We start from the raw sequence: 22575 nt of genomic DNA, 5'->3' as shown, positions 1-22575 counted from the left end.
AACCTTTAGAGGCATTAAAATGATGAAGTCAATCACAAGGCTGTGGATACGTTTCACGAAGAATTCCTACAAATTAAAGAATTCTTTTGTAACAACAATAGCAAAAAATCTTAATATGAACAGAAAAAAAAAATTTAATTAACTCATAACAAACACTTTCATTCTATCATAAAATATTTACTTACTAAATATATTCTAAAAACTTTTCTGCTCTTCAATATTTTTGGATCAAAAGAATTATATGAAGCAGAGTTTCTAATAAAATATAAGCATATACAAAAACTTTCAGCAAATAAGTAAACTATAACAATACTGCTATCTAAGTAAAAGTATCTTGGTTAGTTTCAGAGACAATCTATGAGTCCATGTTCAGTAAAAACAATGCAAATTTCATTTATCCTTTATTATTATCAAGAAAAAGCTCCTTTGGTACAATCAGCACTTATCTTGATTTTTAGAAGACATACAGTGTATTTACTAATACAAGAGTAATGATCCTATTCAAAGCTAAAACCAGTTCTACTCAAGCTAAAAGTTGTAGTTTTGTAACCAACTCAGAAAGTGAAAGAAGTAATAAATTTCAGCTGGATACAAGTGACACAAGCACTTCTGCATTGAATAGTTCCATGTAACACCTGTGTAGTTATAAGATTAAACTAATACATAAATTTAATGTAAAAAATATACATGTTCTATTCTCATAAAAAATGTGTTTTACATGTCTAAATTAAGATAAAGAAAGCAATAAAACCCTATCACTTTCAACAATTGGACCTATCTTGATCAGGAGTAATATCATCAGGCCCCTGATAACACTGCTTCCATTAAAGATAGGTTCACCTGACCAAATCTCAAAAGCACTAAGATTTTAAAAGGTTTCTCTGAATATGATCTACAATGTTTTTTCATTCTACACATTGCTAACTACCATGATTTGTGTGTTTTTTCTCAATGTTATATCATATATATATATATGTATTATAGCATATACAACCTATTTTCATCATATATAAAGTTGGCTTTATTTAGTTTTCAAATCATAATTCTAAATCCAAGCCATCTCATCTCAATTTCTAAATTAAACTTCAAGTATTCTGTTAATGATTGTAAAGTTGCCCTCACTGATTGAAATTTGTTTATTTGTTTGTTGATAAGCACAAAGCTACACAATGGGCTATCTGTGCTGTGTCCACCATGGGTATCGAAACCCAGTTTTTAGCATTATTAAGTTATCAAACTTACAACTGAGCCACCATAAGGTGTAATTATTTTTTAATTAAAACAAAAAATTCATTAATAATATAGAACTTGCCTCTTGATGAAAAGAAGAGCTGCTCACAATGAGGTTTTGAAGAAAAAGAAATGCTGAATTCTCCACAGCGATGTCAAGTGTTTTCTCATCTTCTTCAATACAACTACCAAAATCTAGACCTTTAAAATCAAATAAATATGAAAGAATATTACAATAATAAAATGATTCTGAAAACTTTTTAAACAGTTTCTGTAATCCATATTTCTATTCAGTCTACTAACAAAGTTTTTTCATTGCCAACAACAACAAAACATATTACATCTATTAAGCAAGGCTACACTTTCAAATTTCTAAGATTAAATAAATACATTTGTTTTAGTATTAGTGTGAGTCCTTACCCTGTGAAGCTGGAGGAAACTGAGATAGTGTTCGAAGAGTGATAGCCCATGACAGCTGTATAATGGCCTTTAATCCTGGTATTTGCCACGTGGTCCCTGATGTCATTAATTCTTTATGCACAGCTACGGCTGTGCTAGTATTTACTATCAACAGCAAATTCTGAACAACTTCTATGAATAAAAACACAAGCATATATATATATATATCATAAACAATAAACTGTATAGGTATGTATGAAAATTTATGAAAACAGTACAATATAATTCTAATTTAAATCTGCAAAACAAAAAATTATACATTCATTGCATCTACCCAATTTCTTCCTTTTTCATCCAAAGAAGCAGAAATGTTTCAGAAATGAATACAAATCAACAGAAATAAAAACTTTGTTTATAATAATAAATCAGGAAACATTTTTATTACTTTGAAATGAAAATTGATCATCTATTAACAATAACAAGGTTCCACTAACATTAAATGGTCTTGATTACTGATTTATTGCACTGACAAAAAATCCCACTTTCTTTTCTAAATTTTCAGGTGACATTATAAAATCAGAAGTACTTTCCACCTTTCTTAAATTTATTGTTCACATTCATCAAAAATTAGCTTTACCATATATTAATCTCCGAAATGTTAAATAAAAATTCACAATCATATGCTATAAAATAAATTTATATTGTATATTTAAGTTGAAGACTAGTAAAAACAAATCCAAAAACATATTTTCACCACTTACCATCAGTATCTGCACATGTCTGGAGAGGCCCTACATCAATTGCATACATTAGTGCCATGACTAAAGTAAGGGTGCTATTATCTAGAGTACCATCTGCACAGGTACCACTGTGAGCGGCAAGGTGAGTAATTAGTCTTAATGTCTCTTGTTTTGTCAGCATCCCCTGACAGGCCCAACAAAAGATGATTTCTGCAAGTGACTGACGAATTTCTTCAATCATATTTACAACCTGTACATTAATTAGAAAGAAAATAAGTATCAGAACTATAAATATCTTTTTTGAAGAAGTAATTTCTATGTTGTTTTTATATTTAGCTTCAGAATAATAAAATTATCTGTAAGATCATTATAGCATGAAAGCGTCCAAAACTAAAATTCTACTGAAATATATTTGACACAATATTCAATGAAAATAATCACACACAAAAAAAATTGTTTCTACCTATTTTTAACTAGTTTTATAATAAATGTGATCACAATTTTACCTTAAAGTTTTGAATAGGTTGTGCTTTAATAGATATTCACACACTTTGACAACCAAAGAAAAATAGTATAGTAATCATGCTCATTATTATTAATGTAAGAAAAATAATGAGACCAAAAATACGAAGCTGGTCTCATTCCTTTACTTTGAACTTGTATGAAAAGAGTTCACATACTGATTTCAGTTTAAAAACTACAAAGATATACTATGTTCCAAGATAGTACCTGCTCTAATTGCACTAAGCAAAATAAGACACAGAACTATTTTTCTTGACCAGAAAACTTGCAAAACAGAAAAAAAGAAAAATAGTGTAACTAGTATTATTCCATATTCTTTAGTAACCTTGAAAAACCTCACTTGTTTTCTGTATCTTGGTCCACCTAGAGCTCTGTTCTTCTGTAATTTGTCTATCTCTTTAGTCAGATCAATCCGTTCCAGCAAATCTAAAAAATTACAATAAAAAACATTATCTTTTAGCATTAGTTGTTTTCTTTGTTGTCAGAATCCTGACTTCCCCATGCATAATATAAGCCACAGTAAAGAAATAATTCATATTACCTAAAATTCTTGTAAGTATGAGAAGTGTTTTTCAATCCACAAGTATGTTTATAAATATAAAGTAAGTAATATATCTGTTGTTTCAATGGAACTTAAACCAGAGAAGAGGTGGTAGGTTTGATAACTTTAATGGATTGCAACTGCCTGTTGAATGAAAAGAGGACGATATTTCAGCTTCTATACCAAGGCCTCAGTATAGAAGCCAAAATGTTGTCCTCTTTTCACTCAACAGGCAGTTGCAATCCAATAAAGTTCTCAAACCTATCAAGTAATATGTTTGTTTGTTTTTGAATTTTGCGCAAAGCTACATGAGGAATACCTGCACTAGCCATCCCTAATTTAGCAGTGTAAGACTATATGGAAGGCAGCTAGTTATCACCACTCACCGCCAACTCTTGGGCTACTCTTTTACCAATGAATAGTGGGATTGACCATCACATTGTAATGCCTCTATGGCTGAAAGGGTGAGCATGTTTGGTGGAACAGGGATTCAAACCCATGACCCTCAGATTGCAAGTCAAGTGCCCTAACCACCTGGCCATGCCGGGCCCAAGTAATATGTATTTCAAAACTAGATCTACTTTCACAAATCTAACTTCCAGCTATCAAAGAATTTTTTTCATTAGGCAAGTAAAAATTGTCTCCAAACTAGGAAGTGCATCTTACTAAGAAACTAATTGGTTGTGATTATTAAAAAAGAAAATTTGAAACTTACAAGGCATTTTGCATGATATATGAGCTGTTTAACTATTAAAACATGCCAGGCATTTGTTTCTGATATATTGTTCAATCTACCACAAATGTACCTTCAGTTTATCAAAGTTTCTCACAGACACCAAAATTTAAATTTCCACAAAATAACTTACCTAGGACCTTCATGATTAGTCCTTCCTCCTTCAGCTGATCTGTGTACTTGGTAATAATTGACACTAATTCATTATTTAACCCTAAAGTCCATGTTTTCCCTTTTCTAGCTTGAACTAAGGTTCTCAGTGCATTAACCAAACAACGGTGACCATCATAATACAGCAGAACTGCCACAACTCCTCGTGTAAGACTAGGAAAATGTGGCTGCTGTTGTTGACCTATATAAAGCAAAGAAGTACATTTCAAAGCTGCTTTATTTCAATTATTGTAATGGAAAGTAATTGCTGAATTATTAAAATTATTATTCTCAGGTCATGATGTCAAAAAATCTCTCAGTTGGCCCTAATTTCAGATGGTCGGTCAGGTTACAGCAAACAGAAATATTTTTAAGCCTGGACTAATTTATAAGAAACAAAAGGAGGCTCTTAAAGGGTTGATTCTGAAAAACAATTTCTTTCCCACAAACTACTATTATTATATGATTTCATTCTCTTCTCAATTACTTAACCACCTCCAAATATACTTTGAAATTTCAAACACATGCATGTGAAATACAAGACATGAAGCAGGAACGTCCCATCTCCTACATAATATGTACATATGTGTATTTCAACTTTCAGTATTATCTGTTGTTCATGTTACTATATGAAGTTTTATACATCACCCACCATCACCAAAGTACTAAATAGTATTTCAAGTCAAAAGAGATAGCATATTATGGGCAATTACCTTTTTTTGTTGGCCATTATATTCTAGTTAATTTTGTGAAAAATGTTTGGAATAACTATAGTAAGTGCTTTTTAAATAGTTATACCAAAAAAAAAATGCTTTCAATAAATTGTAAAATGTATTTTTTGTGTTTCACAAGTTAAATTTATAGTCTCATTAGTAATTACTATTTTACATCCTAGGGCTATAAACAGTATACATACATACTTGTGTTTACATACATTTATATATATATATGTACACACATGCTAAAGTGCTACTAACCTGCTATCAAAAGTTCAAGTGCTACTAACTCATTCAAATCAAACAGGTCACTCAGAATTAATGCTTCATCCACCATAGCTTGAGGAAGAATCTGGGGGGGTTGAGTGACCAACAACATCAATACCCCGTGTAGAAGCTTTACTCACAGTATCTTTGTGGATCTGGCTTTGTGCCTATTGAACAAACTCTTTGTAAATAGTTTATAATAAAGCAAAAACTCATGTATGAATACACAATTTTACTGTTGTCAAAAAAAATATTATCTAACATTCGGATTTTGTAAGAAAGAAAAAATTGACTTTTAACAATTTATTTAATGAATGAATCTTAATGACATGGAGCTTATACAGTCCACACTTACAAACAACTTCACATCAAAGCCCATAAACACATAATGTTCAACAGTATAAAATTCAAAAAGTACAAGAAATTACTAACTGCTTGTCTACTAAGCCCTAGGCAGTTTTCAAAGGTTGACATAAAACACAGCAAAAAATGAGCAGGAATTATGCATTAAAGAAAATATATATCCACAATAATTTTTAACAATGTTTTATACAAACTTTGTTTTGCAATTAAACATGTATCTTTAAAAAGTGCATTAAATAATTTAAAAAAATAATCTTACAGTGATTTTGTTAATATTTGTTTGTATATTTATCCCCACAACTAAAAAGGTGTAGCAGTATATAGTAATGATAATGATGTCTGTCTGTACATCCATGGGCATACACAGATTTTAAACAAATTGCACATGTCACCTCTCTTGACAAAGGGGAAGAACTACTAATCTGGGGGTAAAATGTCACCATTTTAAAGAATAACAATTTGGTTTCTGTGCAAAAGATAAAATACACAAACAAACATACCAATACCAAAACAAATAACAAGCTGATGGTGAGAGAGATTAGTGATTCCTCTGATGGCTAGTTTTGTGTTTGAGAATTTTCTTATTGAAAGTTGTAAATTATGTCTACATTTAATGTAATTAATGTTGTTAAATTAATGTTATTATCTACTTTGTATAACACTTGTGTTTCATTTTAACAGATAGTTGGAATTTTAAGCAATGATTCAAAGAAAAATTTATTGGATATTTTTTAATTATTGTTAAACTGAGCTGAACTTGCTAGCGAATATACTACAGCTAAATTCAGGTTAATGTATAAATAAAAATACATTTCGACCAGTTTGCTGATTCTCAGTATCTCGGAGAACATTTGTTTTTAATATTTTCTTTGCAGTCAAGTTCTTTTTAATGAGATCACTGCTAGAAAGAAATCTAATAACATCTCAAAGAGGTTCTGTAACAAGTTATGACAAACACAATGGGACACAATCCATAAACTCACCAACTGCTATGATATTATTTCTTAAAAAGAATCTGGTGCACTACTAAAAAATTAAATGACACCTCCAATTATTTTTGCTTGTACAATTCTGCTAAAGTGCAAACTGCCTTTAGCTTACAATTAAAAATCTGTCAAAAAAGTTTAACCGTAAATGTCTATTTAAACAGCAGGTTGATCTGTAGTTTACAAGTGGGTCAGAATGACCATGCAATTTTTGTAAAGCTTGCTTATTAGAGTTGTTGGGGTTGTTTTGAGACACATTTCAGGAATGGCCAGTGAAAACAGCACGTTGAATGAGGAAATAATTAGAGTAAAGAAAAGAAACAGAAAGTCTTAAAATCAGAATTGCTCATGAGAAGGAAGTGAGGAAAAATACTACATTTACTAACATACACAATAGAAAAAGGTTTAAGTTAAGATATAAGTAACTTTCAAATAAATTTGAACCTCTAGTTAATGATAATTCTAAGGAAGAAAGGGATCCTAAGATGTTTATGATACAGGATTCTCTAATGAAATACATTAAAGGTACATGGTGGAGTATGTAGGAAAACAAGAACTAGAATTTGCTTTTGAAATACTATGTTCAAATCTTGTAGGAAAAGCATAGTTTAGTAGTAAGAATTAAAAAATGATTACCTGCTTGAAGATGAGATTTTAGTAATGAACTTTAGTTCAGAACTTTAAGAACAGTTCAGAAACTGTAAAGTAGTTCTTTCTGTAATGGCTACTGACGTGTGCTAAAACAAAACAGAACTAATTCCAATTTATTCCATAATTTTGCATAACATTTTCCTTTGTTCAAAATAATTATGTATCATCATGTTATTACTCTCCCCTCACCCTTTTAGGCCAATTATCTACCATGTGGTATTACACCTTCATGGCCATAACCTTGATACCTTATTACCTGATAAAGTCACATTTTCTCAACCTATCCTGTGAGGAGGAGGGCAAAATTCGTAGAATTATGGCTTTGAACTTCAATTTAATTTTAAAATGTTATTTCAAAAAACACTATTATACCTTTGAGCTAGAATACTCAACACTGAGAGAGATGGAGGAGGGAACAAGAAAGAAATATCTATCACCTCCAGGGAAGGAGAAAAATAGGGCTACCACTATCTGAAAATAATAACCACATAGAAGACATTTGTAGCTTATCTCAATATGCAAGGGCTAAATAAAACTACATTGGCCTCAGAGCTTTAGTGTGAGCTAAACCAGCATGTTCAAGATTTATCTAGTAATTACAAAGGTATAGGACTCCCATTGCTTTTTTCATGCCAACAATCATATGGTTCTATGAACCCAATGCGAAGGAGCAGATCAATACCTATTACAGTGTCCACCAAAAAGTGAACAATATTCATTCCCTACAATCAGAATATCAATTGTTATCACAGTCAAGTTAACTGGTTGATTAGGTACATAGAATAAATGTAGTTGATCTAATGGTAAAAAAGAAAACCTACACAGGAAGGTGTCCAGGGAACCTGACCAAGCCACCATATTAAAAGTAGAATGGGACTGGAAATTTAAACCAAATGCACAAGAAAATGAGACAATCTTACAGCCCTTAACTTCAAAGATAGTCAGACCCAGAAAGAGAACCAAGTACAATAAACCTTACACATTAAGGTAGTTAATCATGGTAAAAAATTTCCTTGGTGATGCATTCTGCCACATTGCTCCCTGTCTTGCTTTCTGCTTGTTCATCAAACTTGTCAACATGGCTTCCAAGCTTTCATAAACATCATGCATAGTTTCCTCTTCTTCTTCAATATTTTAAGTTGTTTTTCAACAAACTTCCTCTTTTGAATCTTGTTGTTCTGTTAACTTCTTCCTCTCATCTTCCAGACAGGCCCTATACCTTCATCTTGCATTTGTTGCAAAGTTCAAGCAATCCTGGGACATGGGCACATTACAGACCCCTAAACAGAGAATGACAGTCATAAACTATTATTTATGAGTCTTGAAAGTATCCTCCTGCATGTTGCAGGTCTCTACCTCTTTGTTTATAGAGAACCCTCTTTCAACTGTAGTCTGCCCATGAGATGAAAGAAGAATCTTCTTGCAGATGTCCCATATTTCATGGTAGACTTTATTCATCTTCTCATATGGAAATATATCAATTCTTGCTCCAAGAGTCAGAGTGTTGAAGATTTGGATGTTTTCATTCTTAGCTACTACTACTAGATCCTGGTGCTGATGTATTTTGGGCATTTGTTTTCTTAGCAGAATTGCTTGCAGATGCAGTTGTACTGACACATAATTAGTTATGATATTCACTGATAATGAGATTCCTTTTTATTCTTCTTTTGTTTCCCACTGTGCATATTTGAATCAAGTGCTTTTATACCCATCATTTGAAGGTATTTACATACACCATGCAGTTAGCTTCATATTTACTACCCTCCCACTACATATCATTAAACAGACATTTCCTCATTGGGCTGTATGAAATGCTATAACCTTTCAAGTTGACAGTGAGGTTTAATAGTGCAGGCCTCCCACTACATATCATTAAACAGACATTTCCTCATTGGGCTGTATGAAATGCTATAACCTTTCAAGTTGATAGTGAGGCTTAATAGTGCAGGCCACTGAACATGAACAAAATTAAAAAAGTTAACATTTTCCTAAATTGAAAATGTATTTCCAATAATACTTATCTCCACTCTTTGTTCATCCAAGCGTTGAAAATGCTTGCTCCAGTCTTTATATACCCCACTCTAATGCCCTTGGCAAGTCCTAATTTGGGTAATACATATAAATACCTCATTCAGATAATGTAATCACTTTTTTCAAGACATAAACTGTCTTGTAGTGTGGAGATACGGCAGGAGAGTGTCAGCTGAGGTAAGTATTATTGGAAATACATTTTCAGTTTAGGAAAATGTTAACTTCCAAAGCATACCTCTGCTGACACTATACCTAGAATCCCACATTGAGAAGGTGGAGGGGCCGGTGCAGGCATGAACCATACAGAAAGCGTCGGTATAGAACAGAAGTGTACCAATATAAAGATGGTACACGAGTAGGGGAACTGCACTACATCCAGAACAGTCATGCTCTTCACCAGGAACTCAGTTCCTACATTAAAAGTGGAATAAAATACAAGTAATCATCAGTATAGGCCATCCCCAAACAGACAGCCGAGGTTCCACAACTCGGGGTTGGAATTAAGGGGTCATGGTACCTATATTCCACATTGGTGGCTAGGGATATTGGACTGCAATATTATATATACATTTAATTGGATCCCAATCTGTAACCATAGAGTGATGCGTTTCTCACAAACGTTCTTCTCCACATGAAGAAGTTCAAAAAGCAACACCCCAGGCTCAGAATGACGAGATCGTGTATGCCATACTCAACCAAAGGAACAGAATTCATCCGGTCTGGAATTATGAACATTCATCCTCACTTTCCAACCAAGTGGACTAGGAGTACTCCACTTGCCCCTGGAACTAAGGAGGATGTGAAACTGTGCTCAACCAAGGACAGGACCACATTGTATTTGGAATTATGAAGAGACAGTGGACCTTCATCCATGAACAATATATGAAACTGACATTGATCAAAGAGAAGGGCCATGCACACCTTAACCACATAGCTTAATATCAAATCTGAACTGTAATTACAAGTAAGCTCCTGTGGAGGCTGGTGCCACTCCTACTGACTTCTGGGAAAAACATCAAGGGACCCAAATAGGAGGCCCCCAACTTTGCCCTCTTCTCCAAGAGTGGAGAAACACACTCTAATACTCTGGAGGAAAATCCTCTGTCTGTCACCCCAGTGACTGGAAACTGAGGGGGTAAGGACTCTCAAGTTCCACCAGTATAATCTGTGGGGGTAATACACACTGGGGAGTGAGTCCTGAAGAACAGTGCTCTGGAAACTGTGCAACAGACGAATCAAGTTCTCTACATTTTTAAAAGCAAACCAACCCTGATTTATTCAACCTGAAGATCGGCAGGGGAAGGCAGGATCCCCTTTACCTTTACTCATGATAGTCCATGATAAAAAGGTTATACCAGCCAGTAAGTGCCTAGATGGTCTTATGGAATGCCCCACTTTGACAGAGCCTGTTGCAACCTGTAGTAATTATAGTGAAAGTGATTGCTAGTGTGGAATTGAAAAAAGAAAGCATTCTTGCCTGGGCAACACTTGCCACAGAGTGGGTTCCAGTGAAAAATAAAAGGAACCCTGAAAATAAAAAAGTATATGATTGAGGAAATACTCAGCCCTGGTTAAAATCTAACAGATGTGGCAAAATAGCTACCGTGAGTAGTTGAAAACCCTCAGAAGAGGAAATTGCCAGATCACGTAAGTAATGAGATAGGAAAGTATTAGGAGTCATCCACATACCAGCCCGCACAATGCCTTCCAGAGGGCAATTCAACTGGGCAGCTAATGACATAGAGATATGACGAAACTGGTGAGAAGTGACACCCAAAAGATTCCTCTCCTGTAATGATAATCCATTATAGGCCATGTGAAACAACTTATGAAGCCACCGCATTACAGTAATGGGAGATAAGTCACAGGAAATAAATAGAAGGATTACAATGAGTGAACAATTGATTCCTACAACCTAGAAATGAGTAAATACGAGTCACATAACACTTGAGGGTTCTAAAAGGACATAACAAATAATCAGTATCAGAGTGGTTATAAACGTGAGAAATGGCTGGCAAATGAATTGGTGAAGTGGATCTTTCCCCTTCCCTAGCTACCAGAGTCTTTGGAAGAAAAGACCTGTCGGGGTAAAGCAGGACAAATGTGGAATGATAAAGATTCTGATGCAAAAAACTCAGACCGATGACGTCCACAAGCCAACAACAACAACAAAAAATAAAATTTAAGAGAGAGGTAAAACAAAGAACATGAAGCTAAGAGCTCAGAGGGAGGATGAGACAATGTGTGTGAAACAACTGTAAAATCCCATTTCAGTAATTGAAAAGGTCATTTGGGTTGAAGACTATGAAAAGATTTGAGTAGACCTGATAGTACTGAGGATTCAAAAACCTTCCAATATTTAGAATACTGAAAAATAGTGGATGCCTTATACAAAACTCCTGTAGACGAAACAAAACCCCTCTCAAATATCCAAGTTGAAAAAGGGGATATGGTAGATACTTTAGGATGGAAAGGGTTTAAATTTTTTTTAATACACCAGTGTAGATAAGTATTACATCTTCGTTGATAAACAGCAGTGGTTGGCCTATGGAGAGATTTAATTAAATACAGAGAAACCTTAAAAATTAAACTTTTATGTTAGACAAAGAACCGCATAACTTCCAAGCATAAAGACTGAGTTCCCAAACATCTGGGTGGCGAATATCTGAACAAGGTTGTCTCAACAGAGACTTCCAGTGTGGAAGAGGTAGAGGTAAACATTCTGCAGATATCGAAGAAGCGGAAACCATGTTTGAGCTGGCCAGTGTGGTACAACTAAGAGAACTTGACAGGGAGTGGAAGGAACAATAGTCAGAACGGGGACAATAGCCAAATTCAGGGAAAGGTATACAGGTGGAAACCTGTCCAGTCTTGACTGAATGCCTCTACTGCCAATGCCTGAGGATGAGGTATCGGAGATCAAAACAACTGCAGTTGAGAAATCCAATGAGTTGCAAAGGCATCGATCATTGGAGACCTGAACTGAGAGCAAATCCACTGAAAAACCTTGTGATGTAGCATCCATTCTGTCGGAAGAATTCGGTTGGGTCGAGACGAGTGATCTTCAATTAAATTTATCACTCCTGGAACATGACATGCTAAAAGACTGATATGATGAGCATATGACAACTTTTCCCCTCAAGAGAGACAGACCTTAAATCAAAGCCTGGTGAACTGCAAGGTGTTCGAGAATGTTGATATGAAGGATAGACTCGTCTTCTGTCTAAATACCCTGGAACTCCTAACCCTGAAGATAAGCTCCACATTCCTGAATAGATGCATCTGTGGACAGATGGATCTCAGGACGAGGTGGTGGAATGGGTACTCCAATAGTATTGTTATTCCGATCCAACCACCATTGGCAATTGGCAATTGACAATGTTGCTCCTGAGTAATGACAGGATAATCCAAAAGGTCAGAATGCATGATCCATTGATCGCACAGTGACCACTGAAGAGACTTCATATGTGCTCATCCCAAAGGAATGAGAGGTTTGAGGGATGCCCATATCACCAAAAAAAAAGAGAGAACCATCCCCGCAGTAGAAAAAGGAGACAGAAGTAAAAACCTGATGGCTCTTTCCATGGCTTGTAACCTGATAGGGGTTGGTTGAGCTCAACTTAAGTGAGTATTGAAAAACACACCCAGATGGACGAGATATTGAATCTGTGACAGAATAGATTTCTCCAGTTTGATAAGAAAGCCCACTTTTGTGGCTACTGAGAGTATTGTTCTGCTAATCGACAGGATGGTGCCAGAAGGAGTCAGTCATCCATATAATGATATGTGCACAAGCCCAAAGAAGGCATATGACAAGAAAAAGCTCGTACAACTCTGCAAAAGACATAAAGTGCTGATGCAAAACAAAAAGATAGATCCCTGAATTGCAGGACCTGACCCTTGTGCATAAACCTGAGAAACCCCCAGTGAAAATTCCACTATGGCAATATGTAGATAAGTGTTGGTAACATCAAACTTGGTTATTCAGAGCCCTGGCCTGGGAATGAAGCTCCACTTGTCGTGGATCTGTTCAAGGTGAAGAGGCAACAAGTTTAGCAGATAATGGTGGAGTTGATGTAAATTGAATAACCAACCCTGAATCCAGAACATGAAGTACCCATGGATCCCTGGTGAAAGAGCTCCAGATGTCCAGAAAATGACAATCATGCTCCCACTGCTCCCTCACCCACAGTATAGTCACCGATGCCATTTTCGATGGTTCATCCGAGTCGAAGATCCTCGAAAATACAGACAGACTCTATTATGGGAACGAATAGACCTGGGAACTGAAGGAGGAGCACCAGAAAAGCGAGAAGCTAATGATGATAAAGAAGAATGTAAACAAGGTGAATCAATTTGTGATTCCAACATCTCTGGAACCCCAGCAAACCACATGGGACAGAGAAAAAGAGTTTCCCCTAACTCCCTGAGGGCAGAAGATGGTAAACGAACACTTTCTAACAAGGCGTCTCTACCCAGTAAATCCTAACAACAAACCAGCCAAGAAACCAGAGAAAGAAATGAAGAAGACAATCTGGCTGAAATAGACATAAGCAAAGTCCCCAATTTGTCCTCAAGTTGCTGAGGGGAACGTTGATAGGCTTCCAACAAAAGTTGGATTGAAGTATAAATACCTCAGGACAGTAGTGAGAGTAAGACTAATCCCAGAAAACTGTGATCTGTTCAAAGTGATCACAGGTTCCAATCTAGAACTCCACAAGTCCAAAAGGGGTTTCATCCATTGAGAATCTAAATATAACTCCTCCTGGTGGTGAAAAGCCAAATAATGTTGTTTGGATAAACAAGGGGGACAAGGCAGAGCTATCCCATCACATAACTTAGCAACAAATCTCCAAGCATGAACAGCAATATCAGGAGAAGAAGAAGAAACCAAGTAGTCACTAGCCGTCCTCTCTTTCAACAAGGAAGGAGTCGAGTCAAATGCAATAGGAGAGACCCCAAAACCTCCTAAACTCGAGTAACCAACTGAAAAAAAGGAGCTGGAGGTAATTGATCAAGAGGATTCTTTGTTGAAGCTGACCTAGTAAAAGGAGGAGCCGGAAAAAGCGAGTCTAAATTCTCTCCAGCTGATCCTGAGTCATTTGCAAAAACCACCTCAGAACCACCCTGAGAGACACCTTCGATCCGCATATATGTCTCCATCTCGCAACGGATCATATCACGGACAGCCTCAACTGAGAGTGACCCCTCACCTGGCCGTTGACAAACATCAAATAGCAGAGGTGGAAGAGAAGTCTGGTTGGCCTCCATAGTAGAAACATTAATTTGGGAATTCATACCCATCGTTGTTTTTTTTTAATTAAGTAATTTATAAATATAAGTGAAAATATAACACTAGACACTCCAACTATGTCCAAAGTCACAATGTAAATTTTGTGAATAATCACAACACTTTTGTTTATAGAAACCTGTGACAAAAGCTTTATCGAGAAAAAGTGGTTACATTATCTGAATGAGGTGCTTATATACAGTACCTAGATAGAGGGTGCATTGAAGTTGGTGAAGAAATTTGCAAATCAGAATTTACCAAGAGCATTCAAGTGGGGTATATAAAGACTGGGACAAGCACTTTCAATACTTAGATGGGCAAAGAGTGCAAACCCTGAAGATTGAGAAATAGCTACTGTGTCAGTGGAGGTAAGTGTGTTTTGGAATTCAATATTTGCATTACACCCACTGTGCATGCTTGCTTGAGCATGCATGCAGGATGCCAGGTAGTTCAAATACTTTACAGCAGTAGCTGCACTTCATCAAGATGAATGATTCACAGGCCAAAATAGAATGTTCTCACTCTCAGTAAACATACATATTTTTTATTGGTATTAAAACTGCATGTCTACTGAGAGCATGAACATTTCATTTGGTCTGTGATTTATCTCAGACCTTTCAAGCCCTTAAAAACACAAAAACCAATTTAAGACTTTTAAAGGCTCCAAAGGAACTCTGGAAAAACATGACTACCATGCACAAATCCGAATGTATGGAGGGAGTAACAACAGATAAACAAGAGTATAAGAGTAACAAGAAACAAATAATCTGCAAACCTGGTATACCATTGCTATTGATATGAATAATTGAGGGGTATTACATGTATAAAAAAAAAACACTGTAAAATGGACAAGTTTGAATGGATGAAAAAACAATATGAAATAATATGAGTGAAACTAAGAGGCCAGGGTTATCTGGGACCTGGAAACCAAAAATTAGATTAGGTGAAGTCACATATTTTGTTAAAATTAATTAAAGATTGTAATTAAGAGTATGGAAAATTGGAAAAAAAAAGGTGCAAAAGTGTACTTTTTACATTAGAAAATGTGAGTAATTGAGATGATTAGAATGATTTAAGATGTTTCTGCAAAAATGAGATCTTATTTTGCAACACTGTGATAGTTCTATTATTACTGATGCAAAAAGGTCTGATGAATTGAGATTTCCAGTTTATACTACACATTTGTTTTGTTAAAATTTGACAATCATTGCAAAGTTTTTAATAAGGAAAAAATAGTGAATAAAATAAATTAACAAAAATGTTAAAAATAAGTTCACATGAAATTGATTGAGGGGAACAGTTATTCATACTATAAAAAAAGGAAAGAAATTTTGAAACTGCAATCTTCATTATTTGCTTGGTACCATGTATATAATGTTTGTGACTTACATTTTGGAACTGACCTTTTCATAATGATTAATAAAGTTATGGAAGTTTCATATATTTTGATGTGCACAAAGAATGCAGTGTTATGAATTACTTCAGTGCAAATGCTTCTCTGAACACTTGCAGCTCCTTAGATTTACATCTGAAAAATAACACTGGCAACCTCAAAAATGTTGAAAATCCACGGATATTTCATAGATACACACAAAAGTCTCATTCTTTTTTTTATGTGCCTTTCACTAAATAACTCTGTCACTGGAACCAAACAAGTAAGTTACCAATAATCAGATCCCATAAATTTTTCCTTCCCTACACTCTTTATGTATTTGAAATGTGTAACCATTCTAGTTATATTCTTATCTATATTAACCCTAATTTTACTGTAGTGTTAACCACACAAAAAAACTTGTATATATTTACATATATACATACAGGGTTTTTCAAAAGAGAAATGAAGTCTGGTTTGTATTTCTTGAGGGCTGCTTCCAATTCAGGTACAGCATCAGGATCTTTATAATAAATAGCAGCACCGACTTTGGCATAAAGATCTTTGTAAGGAGCCCATAGAGAACCTCCATCTATAAAACACAAAAAATAAAATGTTTTATCCATTACAGAAAAAAAACTATATACATACATCTTTTCACCACTAAGTAGTACATTTCTAAGATCAACATACAATAACTTGCATATTGTTATGTCATGTCAAAACCCTGCAAGCCAATTTTTTCATTTGTGTTTCACATGAAATTATTTTGTCAAAACCATGTATGCATCTTCCAATTATAAATGGTACATCTGTCTCCTTATCAAACCCTTGTAATTCACATGCCTTCATTTTTGTAGTTTTCAAAAACATGTATATCTGAACCTGTAAAATTGAGCTTTTGGCCATACACGGTTTGACAAGACAAACAGCAAAAATGTATAAAGTACAACAGAATGGATACTTTTTTGAATTACTTAATATAATGTCTTAAATATTTTATATATATTTCCTTACAAAGAAACATATGAGTAACATTCATACTTGTTTTACAGCATTGTTACCATTTTTTTTTCCAATTAAAAACCAAGCCCAAAGAAATTTTACAATTTCTGAATAAAGATGACTGTCAAACTTTTTTACTAGATCTAACACTTTGGAAGTATGAGTAAAAGCATTTTACAAGGAACTATATAACTATATTATGTATTCTTTTATTTTTTTTATTGTAGACTGAAGAACAAGAAGTTTGCATTAAAAACTTGTTTTAAGCACTATCTTATAATTATTATTTTTAGCAATTATTAAAATGGGTTTGTAACTAAACTTTATAGTGAAGCACATAATTTAAACCAAAATGCTATATCTTAGATAATTTTACAATACTGTAGTAAGCTGTACCACAGTTACCTCTATTCTTAGCAAGGTGGTGGAATCTTTATTAGACCCCTTTAGAAAAGCATTTAATTTTTTTTCCCGTTAGGAGTTATAAAATCGTGAAATGGTTTAGTTGATGATAGATATAGTCTGTGCTGTTAATACTAATCATTTTTAAACTTTGTTAGACAAGTACTTTAATGTGAATGTCTATATTTAAGTTAGATAAAAAAAAACGGTTTTTTTTGGATAGGCCAAATGACCTTCTGTAATCTTGCTTCTTATATTTTGAACAAAATTACTAAAATTCATGGTCCAACTAATTATATAGGGATTACATGTATGACATTTTGTTAACCAGACATGCGACTCTAGCAGTGGTATCCTCTGAACATTTTGCCAGAAGTAGGTGGGGGGTCAAACCTGTTTTTTAAGCATTTGTTTGACACTCTAAAATGCATTTTTGTGTTTGGAAAGAACTGTGCAAACTTTTTCCAAGTTTCACAAATATCTTTTTCTTTAACTATATCCAATCAAACTTGTTTTTAATTGATATACCAATATATTTGTCCACTGATTCTGAACATTCAACAACATCCATTTTGGTTATTCTTTAAATAAATTTTGTTGTTCTTAGGAGATACATAATTGGCTGTGTTTACTACCAATAGTACTTAGTATTTTAATCTTTAGGAGAGTATTTTTTCAGTTGATGATTTTATGTTCCTCAGAAAATTTATACAAGATCAAAACATGATAATCAATGGATCTGTCAAAAAAGTCACACCTAGTTATTGCTAACTGTATTGTTGGTGTCATACTAAAAGATAGTAGTGTTACCCTCGAAAACAGAATACTCTCTTTATAAAGATTTGTTTCATAAAGATCAATATTTTTTGGGCTTGTTGTTTAATATTACTAGGGATCCTGAACAGGGTGGAAAGAATCTGAAAATTAATATGCACATAATAAGAATATTACATATTTATTCTATACAACTACAGGATATTTCATTGTTCTTCCTCATACTGAAATTTTGAACTGTTTATATAAAAAAATTTTATGCTACAAGTATCTCAAATTTCACACTTTAATCCACTCAAACATCTCTCACATGAAATTTGCTAACATGACATATCCTATCAAACATTCTCATATAGTCAGCAAAATTGCTGAAAGTGAGATTTCAAACTATGTTATTTCATGAGGTACATTTCCAAAGTTTAAAGATCAGATCTCAAAATAGGGATTTGCCAAAATATGAAATACAACCAAAAGTATATATAAAAATGAAGAATTGGTTCTTGTGACTTTGGAGTTTCTAGTATGATGGTTTAAAAAGTACAGTATGATTATTTTCAAAGCAAAGGCAACAAAAATATGAATGTTTGAACTTCCTTCATGGCACTTGCGCATTGTCATGATAAAGACTGTTTAGTTTAGATATTATTGATTAATTTATTTTTGTGAGTGAATATTTTATTACTGTGTATTTTTTGTTATAATAACAGTTAAAAGCAGACGATTGTAGGAAATTGTGTTTATAATTAATTGATGTTGAGCCTTTCGAATGTCGCGTGCAATATATTGACGTCAAGAATGTAGAAGAAGGGCAGACATATAAATAGTGTGAGCAAGCTGAAACAGCAAATAGATAATAGCAAAAAATTGTAAAGTTACAGGGCAAGGAAAAGTTTGACATGAAGTTAGCTACCGTAAAAGTGATAGGCCTAACGTTTAATATGTCAGAGTAAGACTAACAAGAGATAAGATGAATTATTCCATCAAAGTATGGTTCTACTGTAATTGAATCAGCCTAAGTGCACTTTGGCAAAAAGAACAGATAATTTTCAGAAGAAATAAGACCAAGAGATTACGGTAACTTGTGCTACAACTGTAAGTGAATCACACACAGAATACTAGTGCGATAGTAATAGAGAAGACAGTTCAGCTTGTCAACTGAAATTCTAAAGTAATTGAATAGGCCCAAATGGACTTTTGACAAGAAGGAGAGAACTACATATATAGTGTTTACGATATGCCTATAATCTCTGGTGTGAAAAATTTGTTGCACATGTGCTTAAGTTGTTCCGAATATATATATTATTTTGAAAACAAGTGAAGTATGTGCTGTTTATTTATCGTTGAATTTATTGCTAACAAGTCACAGACACCTATTGTAAAAGAATCCTAAGCCCAACAACAACATAGTATATATTTGTACTATTAAGATATATTTTAACAAATGGTGAAAAAGAAGATTCTATGTTTTAAATTCTGACAGTCATAACTAAGTGGAATTGCATCTCTAAGATGTATATATTAAAATTCCCAAATCATATAACATAAAGGTTTAATTCACATTTCCATCTTGTAAAGTTAATAACTATGGTTATCTACTACGAAATAGAATTTTAAGAAATAAATGTTAAAATATTTAATATTCTTACTGTACAAGGATTATGATGACATGTGAGAAGGCATGGCACAAATGTTTGCACAGTCAAAGAGACTAATATTAAATTTCAAGCGATGTTATTGTGAAAAATAAGATACACATCCACATCTAATGTTTAAATTTCACATTTTGCAAAGCTAAAATAATTTCTATGTAAATTTCATGACCATTTATATATTTTACTTCATAAGCTCATGTCACAGCTACCATCACAATGGCCAATTGTTCAAGTTCTAGATATGTCTTTCTTCTTTTTTTTTTATTTACCTGACCTTAAACCTGAACCTTAATGACGATGGGTTTTTTTTTATTCCTCCAGCACTGAAATGATCCTGGAGCACCCTCTCACATTTGTATAATTGACACACTAATAAAATTAACAAACAAAATTAAAATTAAATTTCTTTTCTATTCTTAATTTAACAAATTTTTGCCATTTTGTCAGGGTTCGTTGGAAACACTGAAAAGTCAAACCAATCCATTCAAATTACTGCATACTTTTAACACTAACAACATATGGATGAATTTAAATCTTATGCTTATTTTTTATTAACACATCAATTGTACAATAATAATATAAATCATTATGAGTATTATAATATCCAAGGCAATCAGATTAGATATTTCAAAAGAAAACACAACAAAAAAGCAACTTTATGCTATTATGATGGATAAGATATGAAGTGTCCTTACACAACTAGCAACATCATATTAACAATAATATTATTAACAAAGTAGGAGTGGTTATCACACTACTCTGTGATCACTGACTTAGTAATAATAACTATTAGAATATTTCTTATACAATCAGCTCTATGTAACTAGTATAATGTATATCAAAGATAACTTAAACCATATATGATGAAAATAGGCTAGCTAAAAGTATATTCATTTTAATAGCTTCAACAAATACTAGCTGTCATTCCTTAAGTTCTATGTAAAAGTGATTTATGGCAGTTTAGTTTCATACAAAATATAGTGGACATTTGCAACAATCTGGCTGTAGATGTAATGTCTGCACAAACTGTTAAATCCTTTGAAAATAGATTAAACAAAGCGTAGCATAATCAAGAAATTAAATATAACTTTGAAGCAGATTATATGACCATACCTTTATACCTGTAAGTAAAAAAAAAAATTATTCAATGCTAGTTTTACTGAAGAGATGGATTCAGAAGATCTAGTCCTACTTACAGAGTTAACTTATGCTATCATGACAAGCCTATACTACCTTTACACAATTTACAACTTCTTATTAATAGTAATATTATTACCAGATAAATAGTGGTCTAACTCACAATTCTGTATTAAATGATTTAGCATTAATCCTATAAGATAGATTTTTTTTCTCATATCATCAAACTTATAAATTTTGGTAAGAATTAAATGTGAAGCCCAGCCTATCATTTGACTTTTTATTTGTCATTAAACTAGACTTGTTTTGAAATTCAAGGAATTTTGCTCTTCATCGGTAACCTTGGAGCATCATATAAACCAATGATGTTAAGTATGCCCCCACAACTGGGGGTGAGCAAGCCCATAGGGCCTGACAAACTTAAGAATTGTTGACAAGGGGAGAGACATAAAATTTAATGTGGTCGCACTATTCTGGTACAGTAAAAACCTTCAAAGAAAGACAGAGCAGATTGAGTCCATAAAATAACACCCTCAGTTAGTGGTCCATATTATCCAGGTGGATATATAATAATTACAGTTCCACCATGCATACTACTATGTACTTCACTTTCACCAATGCATAAACTAACTGGTCCAAAATTTGATACATGCATAATTTGAAAATAAACACTAAATGAAATTTTATGTTTGGTTTAATTTTGAATTTTAATTTAAGTTAATGATATCAATTGGTCAACATCATAACTACAATTACAGGGAAATAAATGTAAGGGGGTCCCAATTACTTTTATGCAAGGGGGGGGGATCATCTTTTGTAGTTATGCTACTGATATAAACAGATTAAATAAATAAAAAACTAGGCCTCCTTTAAAGTTGTGCCTGTAGTAGTTAATTCAGAAGAATAAATTACAACACATGCTTCAAGTTCAAATGCCTATATATATATTACAAGGGTTCATAAAAAACAAATCAAACACAACGCATGATACAATTTACATTTACTCTGATTTAGGGCATGGTGTATGTCACTGTATCATATACTTACCGATGTTGACTAAAGCTTTCAGAGTACCCATTCTACAACAAATGAACAATACAAGTTAAAACTTGCAGCCTTGACTTCTGTCTAACTCCAATAGTATTAGTATTACTAAATTTATACAAACGCCTAACACAGTAATGACAGTGATAAAGTGTTAGTGTTACTAAAACTTTACATTCTTACATGAGTTATAGCACAATTATTAATATATTTAGACACACATATATATATATATTCACTTCGTTCAATCTTTATTTATTCATCCACACTCCTAAACCTAACTTAACACCTGCCTTCGAATTACAACGACTTTATTACGAATGTGCAAGCCGCGTTAAGATAGTATCGCCATCTAACGTATATTTTATGCAGAGAGATGGATAGGTGATGTTTCACGCCATTCTCAAGGCGTCTCCACTGACTGTGTGACTTTTACGCTGTAGATTTAATTATAATTTGGAAAACGAATTAGCACATTTTTTTATTTTGTAAAAGCAATACATCATATCAGTGATCGCCGAGTTGATTAAATGAAGAAGCGGTTTTAAACACAAAACAAGTCATATGCTG

The 22575-nt window shown here is 33.6% G+C and overlaps 1 protein-coding gene across 1 annotated transcript in view; it reads right to left on the bottom strand.

Annotated features, from left to right (window-relative positions):
- The window catches only part of LOC106466406 (nuclear pore complex protein Nup205-like), an 86295-nt gene extending 64012 nt beyond the window's left edge, over positions 1 to 22283 (bottom strand). The window contains 11 exon segments of the mRNA XM_013926697.2: positions 4 to 66; positions 1313 to 1431; positions 1651 to 1821; positions 2391 to 2619; positions 3232 to 3317; positions 4299 to 4517; positions 5293 to 5389; positions 5391 to 5465; positions 16438 to 16583; positions 22009 to 22040; positions 22245 to 22283. Coding sequence (XP_013782151.1) covers positions 4 to 66; positions 1313 to 1431; positions 1651 to 1821; positions 2391 to 2619; positions 3232 to 3317; positions 4299 to 4517; positions 5293 to 5389; positions 5391 to 5465; positions 16438 to 16583; positions 22009 to 22039 — 1236 coding nt within the window. The 5' untranslated portion in view covers position 22040; positions 22245 to 22283.
- Between the last annotated feature and the right edge of the window lie 292 nt (positions 22284 to 22575).

The sequence above is a fragment of the Limulus polyphemus genome, unplaced genomic scaffold, assembly GCF_000517525.1.
Source record: "Limulus polyphemus unplaced genomic scaffold, Limulus_polyphemus-2.1.2 Scaffold73, whole genome shotgun sequence".
Classification (NCBI taxonomy): domain Eukaryota; kingdom Metazoa; phylum Arthropoda; class Merostomata; order Xiphosura; family Limulidae; genus Limulus; species Limulus polyphemus.
This window is presented reverse-complemented; position numbering and strand designations above follow the sequence as displayed.